Raw genomic sequence first — 14,845 nt, forward strand, 5'->3', positions numbered from 1 at the left:
GGGAGAGGGGGAAGGGGAAGGGGTAGAGGGGAGGGGGAGAGGGGGAAGGGGAGAGAGGGGAAGAGGAGGAGGAAGGGGGAAAAGTGGCGAAGGTGACATGGGAGGGACGAAGAGGAGAGTAAGGATAAGATGCAGAAACACCAAGGACTCTGTGCATAAGCACACTCCCGACCTCCCACTTACTCGGACATTATCTGCTCCTCATCGGAACATTCCCAGCTTCTGCATGTGACCTCACGGCGGACCGTCGGTGTGTACACACCCAAAAGCAGGAGGAACACAAATAAATCAACCCCCCCCCCACCACCTGAACCTACCACAGGCTCACATGCAACCGGCCAGAGCTCCCGTACGCTGTCCCCGCCCACGCAATACGCACCCCCTCAGTGCCGCCGCTCGGCAAACGCGCCCATGGCACACAGCCACCCTAGCTGGCCCACCCACGCCCAATACGCAAGGCTGTGCGTACGCTCCGCAGAATAACGCGGGCCCGCCATCAGCTGAGCGGTACGCACAAACACAGGCGAGCTCACCTGCAGGGAAGAGGGGCGGCCCCGGGTCTGCACTCACCGCAGTTGAGCTCGTCGCTGAGGTCTCCGCAGTCGTTCCAGCCGTCACAGCGCAGGTTTAGGGCGATACACAGTCCGGACCGGCAGGTGAACTTGCCAGGGCAGGCTGCGTGGAGAAAACACGGCCTGGTCATCGAGGGAGGGGAGGAGGAGGTGCCCGCGGGGATTCGGTGGGGGGGAGGGGTGGATCTCTACTCACGGTTGCTGGGGCTGAACGCGGTGTACTTGCCCACGAACCCTTTGTCCGTGTGGGACTCATCCGAGTGGAACCGGACCTGCACCTCCGACGCGTCAAAGTTGAAATTGAGGAGGGAGTAATCGCCGCAGTACCTGCGCAAGAGGGGAGAGGGGTGAGAGGCTCAGCCGGGAGGGGGCGTCTTCCCCAGCTCCCGAGGCTGTGCTGCTGCGCGCTTCGCCCCAACGAGCACCAGGCCTCATTACTTTCCCCATTCACAGGGAGCAGGGGACCGTACACGTGCTCGTCTGTGTGAGCGCAGCGTGCAAACACACACATTCATAAGATTAGCAGAATCAAGCTCACTATCATTGATCATGCAACTTGCTGTTTTGTAGCAACAGCACTGTGTAAGACATATAAAAAAGTGCTGCTAAATTACAATAAAAACTAAAAAAGTAAAATAAGTTAATAAGCATGAAGAAAAATACGGGCACTCGTCCAAATGGGTCCTGATATGGCTCGTGTCCTAGAGAACATCTCGCCTTTAGGCGTCCATCTCCCTGCCCTCCATTACCCACACCGGCACTGAGATTACCTCTTCTCATTGATCTCCATGTAATCCTTTATGCAACTCCTGTTCCGGACACCGGGCTCTTCCATCCGGAACATTTCGAATTTGATCCGGATCTTCATTTCCGATGGCACCTCGAGAGGGAGAGAGAGTCAACACGAGACACTCAGTGCATATGTCTGTTTAATTCTTCGGTCACATTGTTTAATTGTACTTTCTTTGCAATTAAAAATATCAATATCCCTTGCATTTTATATAATTATTTATTTTCCAGTAAACTGCTTGCCATGATTATTACTGGCAATACTATGCATATACGTGCCTCTAGTGGCAATAGAAAGTATAATTTCTCAAAGGCTCTAGAAGTTTCTTCATTCTCTACTTTTCCATTGGTTAACTTGACATTACAGTATTCAAATCAGTACTTTCTAATTGGCTGCCTCTTATCTCCGATCTTGACTGCAATTTTCCTTATCTGGAGTATAAAAATAGCTGTTTTAAGCTGGGTGCTGGCTTCAGTCTCTCTCTGAATGAGTAAAACTGTCTTCAATTTTTCTCTGTTCTATCAACTCCAAATAAAACAAATGTGGAGCAACAGGTTTTGTGCTTCTTTCCTGACTTAAAAAAGAATCTTAGATTTAAACAACAGATTGCTCACAAACAGCTTGGGAACAAGGGTCTGGAGAGTCTGGCAAGAGTTCAACAGAAGAATCCCAGAGATGGAGGAGATTGGTGCACCACGACCAGTAGCCAGAACGAATTCCCTCTGTCCCTGCCAGGGGAACTGGAACTGTGCACAGTGCTCCCGGTGTGGGTCTGACTCAGGGATACGAGACTGGGACTGTGCACAGTGCTCCCGGTGTGGGTCTGACCCAGGGATACGGAGACTGGAACTGTACACGGTGCTCCCGGTGTGGGTCTGACCCAGCGATACGGGGACTGGGAGGGACTATGCACGGCGCTCCCGGTGTGGGTCTGACCCAGGGATATGGAGACTGGAACTGTGCACGGTGCTCCCGGTGTGGGTCTGACCCAGGGATACGGAGACTGGAACTGTGCACGGTGCTCCCGGTGTGGGTCTGACCCAGGGATACGGAGACTGGAACTGTGCACGGTGCTCCCGGTGTGGGTCTGACCCAGGGATACGGAGACTGGAACTGTGCACGGTGCTCCCGGTGTGGGTCTGACCAGGGATACGGAGACTGGAACTGTGCACGGTGCTCCCGGTGTGGGTCTGACCCAGGGATACGGAGACTGGAACTGTGCACGGTGTTCCGGTGTGGGTCAGACCCAGCGATACGGGGACTGGGAGGGACTATGCACGGTGCTTCCAGTGTGGGTCTGACCCAGGGATAGAGAGACTGGAACTGAGCACCGGTGCTCCCGGTGTGGGTCTGACCCAGGGATACGGAGACTGGAACTGTGCACGGTGCTCCCGGTGTGGGTCTGACCCAGGGACACGAAGACTGGAACTGTGCACGGTGCTCCCGGTGTGGGTCTGACCCAGGGATACAGAGACTGCAACTGTACAACTGTGCTCCCAGTGGGGGTCTGACCCAGGGACACGGAGACTGGGACTGTGCACGGTGCTCCCGGTGTGGGTCTGACCCAGGGATAGAGAGACTGGAACTGAGCACGGTGCTCCCGGTGTGGGTCTGACCCAGGGACACGAAGACTGGAACTGTGCACGGTGCTCCCGGTGTGGGTCTGACCCAGGGATACAGAGACTGCAACTGTACAACTGTGCTCCCAGTGGGGGTCTGACCCAGGGACACGGAGACTGGAACTGAGCACGGTGCTCCCGGTGTGGGTCTGACCCAGGGATACGGAGACCGGGACTGTGCACGGTGCTCCCGGTGTGGGTCTGACCCAGGGATACGGAGACTGGAACTGTACAACTGTGCTCCTGGTGTGGGTCTCACCCAGGGACACGGGGACAGGAACTGTGCACGGTGCTCCCGGTGTGGGGTCCGGAACCCAGGGATTACGGAGACTGGAACTGTGCACGGTGCTCCCGGTGTGGGTCTGACCCAGGGATACGGAGACTGGAACTGTGCACGGTGCTCCCGGTGTGGGTGTGGGTCTGACCCAGGGACACGGAGACTGGAACTGTGCACGGTGCTCCCAGTGTGGGTCTGACCCAGGGATACGGAGACTGGAACTGTGCACGGTGCTCCCGGTGTGGGTCTGACTCAGGGATAGAGAGACTGGAACTGAGCACGGTGCTCCCGGTGTGGGTCTGACCCAGGGACACGGAGACTGGAACTGTGCACAAACAATGTCCATATCCCTCCGTTCCCTTTACATTCACATGCCTTCCCGACAGCCAAGGTTGCCCAAGCTCATGCCCAGAAATCCGGGCAGCATCCCGGTGAATTCTCTTAAACACCTCTATCGTATCTGCTACCTGCACCGCCACTGGCAGCTCATTCCAGACAACTTGCCCCCACGTCTCCTTTGCACTTTCCCCATCTCACCTTAAATGCATGTCCTCCGGTATTAGCCATTACCACCCCCGGGGGAAATGATACCCGCTGTTCACTCTGCCTCAGGATCTGTCAGGTCATCCAGTGCTCCACAGAAAACCCGAGTTGGTCCACCCTCTCCTCCAGCTCGTGCCCTCTAATCCAGGCAGCATCATGGCAAACCTCTTCTGCACTCCCTCCACACCTCTCCAGTAACGGGGCGACCCTGCACACCCTCCAAGTGCAGCCTGACTGAAGTTTTATAAAGCTTCAAAGTGACTTCTTGACTCTTGTACTCAGCCGATGTTTGCCCTCTTTAGCACCCTAGTCGGGGAGCTCCAGGCTTGGCCCCTTAATCAAAACGGTGTCCTTTTAGAATGGAGATGAGGAGGAATTTCTTTAGCCAGAGGGTGGTGAATCGGAATTCTTTGCCACAGGCAGCTGTGGAGGCCAAGCATGTATATTTAATACCGAGCTTGATTGTTAAGGGCATGAAGGGAAATGGGAAAAAGGCAGGAAGTTTGAGCTGAGAGGAAAATTGGATCAGCCATGATGAAATAGCAGAGTAGACTCGATGGGGCCTTTTGGCGTGTGAAACAAGAAAGAATCTGCAGATGCCGGAAATCCGAGCAACATACACAAAACGCCGGAGGAACTCGGCAGGCCGGGCAGCATCTCTGGAAAAAAGTACAGTCGACGTTTCGGGCCGAGACTCTTCGGCAGGACTGCGGCTTCTTTAGTTGACAAAGCAAGGTACAACGGGCATCATACGGAGGCACTTCCAGTCGAAAGGTCTCGCTGGCCCAATGTGATGCCGGGTGTTGTATGTGCTAAGCATCAAAGGGCAGTTCCAAGGTAAGGAAAATGCTTTCTATGAAACTACACATAAACTTCACGCCTCCTGATCTGCACGCACACCACAGACATCCAAGTTAATTTTAATCAGCGTTGTCTGCTCCAAGAGTCACGGGTTTTAGAAAGCCATTGTTCAGAGCTGCACTCCAAATTAAATCTACAATACATATTCAGATGTGCGGACTGGTAGCCACAGTCATTTGCTAAATGTAATAGTGCCAGCTCCAAAGATGGTTCCAACTGAGCCAAGTGGCCAAATTCTGCTCCTATATCTTATGGTCTTATCCCTCTGTAACTCAGTCCTCACAAGGACCCAGTTATTTACTCTCTAGCTTTACATTTGGGCTCCCAAACTGCAACACTTGGTTAGATTACACTCTCTCCCAATCTGCAACTGAACTGAGTGTATCCAAGGGGCAGGGACAGGTCCGAGAGTGAGCAATGACCCGCTGTTTGGCCGATTTAAGTGCAGTGCCTGATAGGAAAGGGTGGGTAAAGGGCCCACGACAGGGCCTGGGTCCGAGAGTGAGCAACGACCCGAGTTTTGGCTGATTTAAGCACTGGGATAGATTGAAAAGATCAGGGTTTCGGGTCCAGTGGTCAGCTCCACTGCTCCGAGAGGTTTGCTGAACGAAGGCTGTGGACAGGTTCCTGCATCGGCTGGCTTCTCGGCTGTGCACTTACTTTCCAGAACTTCAGTTATTTGTTCACTTTTATTGCTTGCACGATTTGTTTTGTGATTCTCCATATCTGAAGGCGGCGCCAGTGAATAACGCAACCAAAGGTGACGTCCTTTACTATTAATTCAAATACGATCCTGCTGCCATTGGAACCTGTGATTTACATTTTGACGGTGTGTCCTTGGGCCAATTGGGCAATCTGGCACTTTGCCGACTCCGAGGCAGTTCGGAAAAGTCTTGAGCGGAAGCCTGGAGATGGGGGCACAAGCCCGTGGTCCTCTTCATTTCTTGCCAATTGAAGCTTCAAGCAAGATTCCGAGGAGAGTGAACGACGAGAGGGTGTTCTGCTCCATCTGCCTGTATTTGACTGGTTTCCCTGCGTTTGAGCGTGTTGGGTCTTTGATGGGTTCCATTGGGCTTCTTTGTTTCATGACTGTTTGTGGGAACATGAATCTCAGGGTGGTACAGATGCTGTGATAATAAATATACTTTGTACTTTTGAGCATTTTCTTCTGCACATTGGCTGTTTGACTGTCATTGACGGGTTCCATAGGGTTTCCTTCTTTTGTGCTGTTTGTAAGGAGACGAATCTCAAGGTGGTGTATAGTATATGTACATAGTTTGATAATAAAGATAGAGGAGATAAAGGAGACCATAAGATATAAGATATTCAGCCCAACGGAACTGCTCTGCCATTCAATCATGGGCTGATCCAATTCTTCCACTCAACCCCACTCCCCTGCTTTCACCCCATACCCTGTGATGCCCTGGCTAATCAAGAACCTATCTATCTCTGCCTTAAATGCACCCAATGACTTGGCCTCCACAGCCACTGGTGGCAACAAATTCCACAGATTTACCACCCTCTGACTAAAGTAATTTCTCCACATCTCTGTTCTAAATGGACGTCCTTCAATCCTGAATTCGTGCCCCCTTGTTCTAGAATCCCCTATCATGGGAAATAACTTTGCCATATCTAATCTGTTCAGGCCTTTTAACACTCAGAATGTTTCTATGAGATCCCCCCTCATTCTCCTGAACTTCAGGGTTTTCAGCCCAAGAGCTGCCAAACGTTCCTCATACAGTAACCCTTTCATTCCTGGAATCATTCTCGTGAATCTTCTCTGAACCACCTCTAATGTCAGTATATCCTTTCTAAAATAAGGAACCCAAAACTGCACACAGTACTCCAAGTGTGGTCTCACGAGTGCCTTATAGAGCCTCAACATCACATCCCGGCTCTTATATTCTACATTTCTAGAAATGAATGCCAACATTACATTCGCCTTCTTCACCACTGACTCAACCTGGAGATTAACCAAGTCCCTTTGCATCTCTGCATTTTGAATTCTCTCCCCATCTACATAATAGTCTGCCCGTTCACTTCTTCCACCAAAGTGCATGACAATACAACAATGTATTTCATTTGCCATTTCTTTGCCCATTCCCCTAAACTATCTAAGTCTCTCTGCAGGCTCCCCGTTTCCTCAACACTACCCGCTCCTCCACCTATCTTTGTATCATCGGCAAATTTAGCCACAAATCCATTAATACCACAGTCCAAATCATTGACCTTGTAAAAAGCAGTGGTCCCAAAACCAACCCCTGTGGAACTCCACTGGTAACCGGCAGCCAGACAGAATAGGATCCCTTTATCCATTGGAATTTAGTTTCTCCTTCTCAAATTTCAAAGTGTACTCAATCATATTATAATCACTGTTCCCTAAGGATTCCTTAACCTTAAGCTCTCTTAACACCTCTGGATCATTACACAACACCCAATTCAGCACAGCCAATCCCCTGGTGGGATCTAAAAAGCCATCCCTCAGATATTCGACAAATTCTCCTCTCTCGTGGTCCAGTACTGGCCTGGTGTTCCCAGTCGACTGTAATGTTAAAACCCCCAAAGATTATCATGACATTGCGTTTTCTATCTGCTGCTGTAACTTGTAATCCACATCTCGGCTGCTGTTTGGAGGCATGTATACAACTACCATTAGGGTCCTTTTACCTTTGCCATTTAACTCAACCTGTACAGTCTCTACACATTCCCATCCCAGGTCATCATTTCCTAATAATTTAATATCATTTTTCACACGCAGGGCCACTCCACCCCCTCCGATACACCGTATATCTTCGGACGTTCAGCTCCTAAGGGCAGCCGTCCTTTAGCCCAGTTCCAGAGATGGCCACAACGTCACACCTGCCAATCGGTAGCTGAATTTCAAGATTGTCCATTTTACTTCTCATTCTGCGTGCATTCAAATATAACACTATCAGTCCAGTATTTGTTGCTTTCTGTTGTAAATCATCCCACTGGCTGTGATTATACCTTATCTCCTGCCTGTCCTTCCCATCCTCCCTGTTGCACGCCACCTTTGATTTATTTCAGTTTTCCCCTTCCTCAGCCCTATCACCTCGGTTCCCATCCCCCTGCCAAATCAGTTTAAACCCTCCCTAACAGCTCCATTAAACCTGCCTGCGAGGATATCGGACCCCTTTGGGTTCAGGAGTAACCCGTCCTTTTGGTACAGGTCGTACCCCCCCCCCCACCAGAAGAGTCCAATGTACCCAGTGTACTTTGAACTTTGATCCTTTAGCAATTTTCCACACTATCCACAAGATTACCAATCTTTGTATTATCTGCAAAGTACCAACCCACCCATCTGTATTTTCACCTCGGTCATTTGTACACACCACAAACATTGGAGGGCCCAGTACGGGTCCCCGTGGAACACCACTGGGGAAAGACCAAATAAGAGAAAGAAAAGTAAGAGTGATCCACACTCCCGAGTGGTTGTAAACGGGTCATATTCTGCACGGAGGTACACACAGATTAGTAAAATAGAGGGCCCAGTAATTTCTAAGAATACTACACAACGCTGGAAGAACTCAGCAGGTCAGGCAGCACCCGTGAGAAAAGAGTAGCCAATGTTTCGGGCCGACACCCTTCATCAGGAAGGCTCTTGATTCATGAAGAAGAATCTCGGTCCGAAACATTGGCTACTCTTTTCTCACGGGTGCTGCCTGACCTGCTGAGTTCTTCCAGCGTCGTGTATGTTTTCTTTGATCCACGGCATCTGCAGTTGTATTTTTGTGCAGCAATTTCTAAGGTAGGGTCGCGATCGGCACAACGTAGGTTTTCTATGTTACTGTTTCCATGGGAAAGGCAGCTCTGAATCCAAGCACCATCGATCTTAATCCTTTGTCTGAACCCCTCGAGGGTCCTTGTCAAACTCATTATTGCACCCTGAGTGGATAACCTCAACAACTTTACCCCCATCTATCACAGGGAACCCATCTGTACCCAACTTAACTAAAAGCAAAATCACCTCCGACCGACAATGCAAGCACGCGTATTCAGGATGAGCCCCCCCAGGAGGGAGCCTGTCGAACAGCTTGCCAAAACGCAACATCCACTGGCCCACCCTTGTCGATCACCTCCTCAGGAAAAGCTCTGTCAAGTTGCTAAGGCAACCCTGCACTCCCCACATGACACCGTGACTTCTCAAAGTTAACACCACAAGCTAGACCCTGCTCAAAGCGGCAATTTGCAACAAGGCGTAGCACCCTCGGACCTGCCCCCCCCCCCGGGGAGTGGGCACGGAGGCGCGGGACCCCGGCACACCCCCCCCCCGGGGAGTGGGCACGGAGGCGCGGGACCCCGGCACCCCCCCCCCCCCGGGGAGTGGGCACGGAGGCGCGGGACCCCGGCACACCCCCCCCCGGGGAGTGGGCACGGAGGCGCGGGACCCCGGCACCCCCCCCCCCCCGGGGAGTGGGCACGGAGGCGCGGGACCCCGGCACCACCCCTCCTCTGTGCTCACACAGCCGCTCACCTTGATGGTCCACACGCAGTCGATGTTGGGAGGGTAGAAGGAGGGGTAGTAGGGGGTGGAGAAGTTTCCGGCCACAGCTGTCAGTGTACGGCCACACCCTGGAAGAAAGCATGCGAGAGGCGGTCAGGAGGGAGGACACGAAGGACTACGGGGGGGGGTTGATAATCAGTCCGCGGCAGGGACACGGGGGTGGGTGGGCTGTGACGGTAATAGAGGGGATTTTAGGCTCTCCCTGCAACATCTCTCCATCCCTCACCCCCCCTTCCTGGCATGCCTCCCATTCTCCTTCACCCCCTCCTTGCCCTTGCTACCACCCCCTTGCCCCTCTCCACAACCCCACGACCCACTCTCCATGCCCCTCCTCCAATCCCCCAACCACTATCTTCCCCTCCCTGATTCCCAACCACCTTGTGGACCTTCACCCCCTCCCCGTGTAGCATGGGTCTGGAATGTTCTTCCCAGTCCAGAGAGCTACAGTCTGGTCTTATCCAGTCCTGGCAAAGCAGGAAAGGTAGTGTGGGTCTGGTCCGGTCTGACCTGGTCCACACGGAGCGGGGAAAGGTCCAGGACAGTGCGGTTTCATCCAGGCAAAGCAGGAAAGACGGCCTGGTCCTGAGGAGTCCCAACCTGTCTCGGTGGGATGGGTAGGTCCAGCCCAGTCTGATCCAGACTGAATGAAGCAGGGAAGGCAGGGAGGGTCCGGTCCAGTCCGGGTGGGTTGGGTCCGGTCCAGTCTGGGTGGGTTTGGTCCGGGTGGGTTGGGTCCGGTCCGGTCAGGTTGAACCGGTCCGGTCTGGGTGGGTTGGGTCCGGTCCGGTCCGGGTGGGTCGGGTCCGGTCCGGTCTGGGTGGGTCGGGTCCGGTCCGGGTGGGTTGGGTCCGGTCCGGGGGTCGGGTCCGGTCCGGGGGTCAGGTCCGGTCCAGTCCGGGTGGGTTGGGTCCGGTCTGGGTGGATCGGGTCCGGTCTGGGTGGGTTGGGTCGGGTCCAGTCCGGGTGGGTCGGGTCCAGTCCGGGTGGGTCGGGTCCGGTCCGGGTGGGTCGGGTCCGGTCCGGGTGGGTCGGGTCCGGTCCGGGTGGGTCGGGTCCGGTCCAGTCCGGGTGGGTCGGGTCCGGTCCGGTCCGGGTGGATTGGGTCCGGTCCAGTCTGGGTGGGTTCGGTCCGGGTGGGTCGGGTCCAGTCTGAGTGGGTTGGGTCTGAGTGGGTTCGGTCCGGTCCGGGTGGGTTGGGTCCGGTCCAGTCCGGGTGGGTTCGGTCCAGTCTGGGTTGGGTCCGGTCCGGGTGGGTCGGGTCCAGTCTGAGTGGGTTCGGTCCGGTCCGGGTGGGTCGGGTCCGGTTCGGTCCGGTCCGGTCCGGGTGGGTCGGGTCCGGTCCAGTCCAGGTGGGTTCGGTCTGGTCCAGTCTGGGTGGGTTTGGTCCAGTCCAGTCCGGGTGGGTCGGGTCCGGTCCAGTCCAGGTGGGTTCGGTCTGGTCCAGTCTGGGTGGGTTTGGTCCAGTCCAGTCCGGGTGGATTGGGTCCGGTCCGGGTGGATTGGGTCCGGTCCGGGTGGGTTGGGTCCGGTCCAGTCTGGGTGGGTTGGGTCCGGTCCAGTCCGGGTGGGTTGGGTCCGATCCGGGTGGGTTGGGTCCGATCCGGGTGGGTTGGGTCCAGTCCGGGTGGGTTCGGTCCGGTCCAGTCCGGGTGGGTCCGGCCAAGTCTGGGTGGGTTGGGTCCGGTCCAGTCCGGGTGGGTTCAGTCCGGGTGGATTGGGTCTGGTCCAGTCTGGGTGGGTTCGGTCCGGGTGGATTGGGTCTGGTCCAGTCTGGATGGGTTCGGTCCGGTCCGGTCTGTGTGGGTCGGGTCCGGTCCGGTCCGGTCCGGGTGGGTTGGGTCTGGTCCGGTCCGGGTGGGTCGGGTCCGGTCCGGTCCGGGTGGGTCGGGTCCGGTCCGGTCCGGGTGGGTCGGGTCCGGTCCGGTCCGGGTGGGTCGGGTCCGGTCCGGTCCGGTCTGGTTGGGTCGGGTCCGGTCCGGGTGGGTCGGGTCCGGTCCGGTCCGGTCTGGGTGGGTCGGGTCCGGTCCGGTCCGGTCTGGGTGGGTCGGGTCCGGTCCGGTCTGGGTGGGTCGGGTCCGGTCCGGGTGAGCGTACTCACGCTTCATGCGGGGCAGCTGGTGGAAGGTGGCGGCGAAGCCACGGTACCGGGAACTCCCGTCACTCAACAGAGTCACCAGCATCACTGGTCCCGAGGACAGCACGGCCAAGTGGTGTTTGGAGGGTCGCTTCCCACACTTCCTGAAAAGAGGGAGGAGGGAATAATGGAGGAGAGAAGGTAAGTGAAGGGTGGAGACAGGGGAGAAAGCATGGAGAGGGGTGAGAGGATTGGGAAAGAGGGGAGGGGAGAGAGGGGGAGAGGGGGAGGGGGAGAGAGAGGAGGGCAAAAGAGAGGGGGAGAAAGAGAGGTGGGGTGGGAGAGAGAGGGGGATCAGACACAGACTGTCCTATCACACACTCCCAGAGTTGAAATAGAGACCATAAGACCATTCAGACACAGAGTGAAGCTCCCTCCACACCGTCCCATCACACACTCCCGGGGTCAGACACAGAGTGAAGCTCCCACCACACTGTCCCATCCCACACTCCCGGGGTCAGGCACAGAGTGAAGCTCCCCCCACACTGTCCCATCACACACTCCCAGGGTCAGACACAGAGTGAAGCTCCCTCCACACCGTCCCCTCACACACTCCCGCGGTCAGACACAGAGTGAAGCTCCCTCCACACTGTCCCATCACACACTCCCGGGGTCAGACACAGAGTGAAGCTCCCTCCACACCGTCCCATCACACACTCCTGGGGTCAGACACAGAGTGAAGCTCCCTCCACACCGTCCCATCACACACTCCCGGGGTCAGACACAGAGTGAAGCTCCCTCCACACTGTCCCATCACACACTCCTGGGGTCAGACACAGAGTGAAGCTCCCTCCACACTGTCCCATCACACACTACCGGGGTCAGTCACAGAGTGAAGCTCCCTCCACACCATCCCCTCACACACTCCCGGGGTCAGACACAGAGTGAAGCTCCCTCCACACCATCCCATCACACACTCCCGGGGTCAGACACAGAGTGAAACTCCCTCCACACTGTCCCATCACACACTCCCGGGGTCAGACACAGAGTGAAGCTCCCTCCACACCATCCCATCACACACTCCCGGGGTCAGACACAGAGTGAAGCTCCCTCCACACCGTCTCATCACACACTCCCGGGGTCAGACACAGAGTGAAGCTCCCCCCACACCGTCCCATCACACACTCCCGGGGTCAGACACAGAGTGAAGCTCCCTCCACACCGTCCCATCACACACTCCCGGGGGTCAGACACAGGGTGAAGCTCCCTCCACACTGTCCCATCACACACTCCCGGGGTCAGACACAGAGTGAAGCTCCCTCCACACTGTCCCATCACACACTCCCGGGGTCAGACACAGAGTGAAACTCCCTCCACACTGTCCCATCACACACTCCCGGGGTCAGACACAGAGTGAAGCTCCCTCCACACCCTCCCATTACACTCTCCCGGGGTCAGACACAGAGTGAAGCTCCCTCCACACCGTCCCATCACACACTCCCAGGGTCAGACACAGCGAAACCGTACTTGGTGATGACGTCATCCTCGGCCGGGCTAAGCGAGTCGTGCACCATGACAAAATCATTGCCGCAGTCATCGTCAGTATTGAAGTCCTGGAACTCGAGGTAGATCACTTGGTCCCGGTCAGCCCGCAGAACCCACTGGCAGTGAACGTCGTTGGGGTAGCCATTTTCATGGTAGCCCGGCGATGTGAATTCCTTCGGGCTGCCTGTGGCCCGCAGGTCATTGTAGCAGTGCCCTGTGGGGGGGAGGGAGCAGAGTGAGCGGGAAGCGGGGAAGGGAGAGAGAGCAAGGGGAAGTGTACTGGAAGAGATGTGGGGAGCAGGTGCGGAGAAGAGGGGCGGGCAGTTAAAAGGGGGAAATGGGCGGGAAGAAGGGGGAATAAATGGGGAGAAGGGGGGAATGGTTGGGGAGGAGGAATGGGTGGGGAGAAGGGGGGAATGGTCGGGGAGGGGGAATGGGTGGGGAGGAGGGGGGAATGGGCGGGGAGAAGGGGGAATTGGTGGGGAGAAGGGAGGAATGGTCGGGGAGGGGGAATGGGTGGGGAGAAGGTGGGCCAGCGGGGAGAAGGGGGAATGGGTGGAGAAGGGGGAATGGGCGGAGAGAAGGGGGAATGGGTGGAGAAGGGGGAATGGGCGGAGAGAAGGGGGAATGGGTGGGGAGAAGGGGGGAATGGGTGGGGAGAAGGGGGGAATGGGTGGGGAGGGGGGAATGTTCAGGGAGGGGGAATGGGTGGGGAGAAGGGGGAATGGGTGGGGAGAAGGGGGGAATGTTCGGGGAGGGGGAATGGGTGGGGAGAAGGTGGGCCGGCAGGGAGAAGGGGGAATGGGTGGAGAAGGGGGAATGGGCGGAGAGAAGGGGGAATGGGTGGGGAGAAGGGGGGAATGGTCGGGGAGGGGGAATGGGTGGGGAGAAGGGGGAATGGTCGGGGGAATGGGTGGGGAGAAGGGGGAATGGGTGGGGAGAAGGGGGGAATGGTCGGGGAGGGGAAATGGGTGGGGAGAAGGCGGGCCGGCGAGGAGAAGGGGGAATGTTCAGGGAGGGGGAATAAATGGGGAGAAGGGGGGAATGGTCGGGGAGGGGGAATGGGTGGGGAGAAGGGGGAATGGGTGGGGAGAAGGGGGGAATGGGTGGGGAGAAGGGGGGAATGGTCGGGGAGGGGGAATGGGTGGGGAGGTGGGCCGGCGGGGAGAAGGGGGAATGGGCGGGGAGAAGGGGGAATGGGCGGGGAGAAGGGGGAATGGGCGGGGAGAAGGGGGAATGTTCAGGGAGGGGGAATAAATGGGGAGAAGGGGGGAATGGTCGGGGAGGGGGAATGGGTGGGGAGAAGGGGGGAATGGTCGGGGAGGGGGAATGGGTGGGGAGGTGGGCCGGCAGGGAGAAGGGGGAATGGGCGGGGAGAAGGGGGAATGGGTGGGGTGAAGGTGGGCAGGCGGGGAGAAGGCAGCACAGCCGCAGATGGGGAGTGTGTGAAGATGGGAGCGAGGGAGGGAGATTGTGAGAGGAGGGGGTAGTGAGTGAGTATGGAAAGAAAATATTGAAGTGAGAACTATAGAGGTATGGAGGGATGGATGGATTAAGCATGAGGGATGTGTGGGGGTAGAAGGGGTGGGGAGAGGGCAGTGGACTGTACAGGGGTGTAGGTGTGGGGTACGAGATGGTGGGCAGGGGAGTGTTGTACCAATTAGTGGGTGATGGGATTAGAGGCTGGGGAGATGCAAGGCGGTGGGCGAGGGTGTGTATGGGATGGGGGTGAGGGGGGCTACTGGATGGCGGTGCAGGGGACACAGGACAGTGAGGGGAAGGAAGGTGTGGGATAGGATTTAAGGGAAGGAGGGAGGCAGATGGGTAGGTTGGGAAGCGATTTAGGAAGAGTGAGTGAGGAGTTCCTTACTTTTTTCTGGAGCAACCACAAGATCCGGGTTTGCCACTGTCAGGAAAAAGGGAACAGAAGTCAGTCACCTTCCATCGTCCTGCGTTGCACGCTGGTGTGCAGACACGGCATCTGCCTGCACGCGCAAGTGACCATGTCCAGGCACATCTGTCAGTTCACCTGTGTGACT

The 14,845-nt window shown here is 56.3% G+C and overlaps 1 protein-coding gene across 1 annotated transcript in view; it reads right to left on the reverse strand.

Moving 5' to 3' along the window:
• Positions 1-14,845, reverse strand: part of LOC132398752 (suppressor of tumorigenicity 14 protein homolog) — a 48,564-nt gene that overhangs the window by 2,432 nt on the left and 31,287 nt on the right. Inside the window, exons 6-12 of the mRNA XM_059978637.1 lie at positions 14,677-14,712; positions 12,789-13,020; positions 11,286-11,425; positions 9,158-9,255; positions 1,343-1,452; positions 769-899; positions 534-675 (exon numbers count right to left, since the gene is read on the reverse strand). Coding sequence (XP_059834620.1) covers positions 534-675; positions 769-899; positions 1,343-1,452; positions 9,158-9,255; positions 11,286-11,425; positions 12,789-13,020; positions 14,677-14,712 — 889 coding nt within the window. The remainder of the gene's footprint in view (positions 1-533; positions 676-768; positions 900-1,342; positions 1,453-9,157; positions 9,256-11,285; positions 11,426-12,788; positions 13,021-14,676; positions 14,713-14,845) is intronic.

The sequence above is a fragment of the Hypanus sabinus genome, chromosome 1, assembly GCF_030144855.1.
Source record: "Hypanus sabinus isolate sHypSab1 chromosome 1, sHypSab1.hap1, whole genome shotgun sequence".
Lineage (NCBI taxonomy): Eukaryota > Metazoa > Chordata > Chondrichthyes > Myliobatiformes > Dasyatidae > Hypanus > Hypanus sabinus.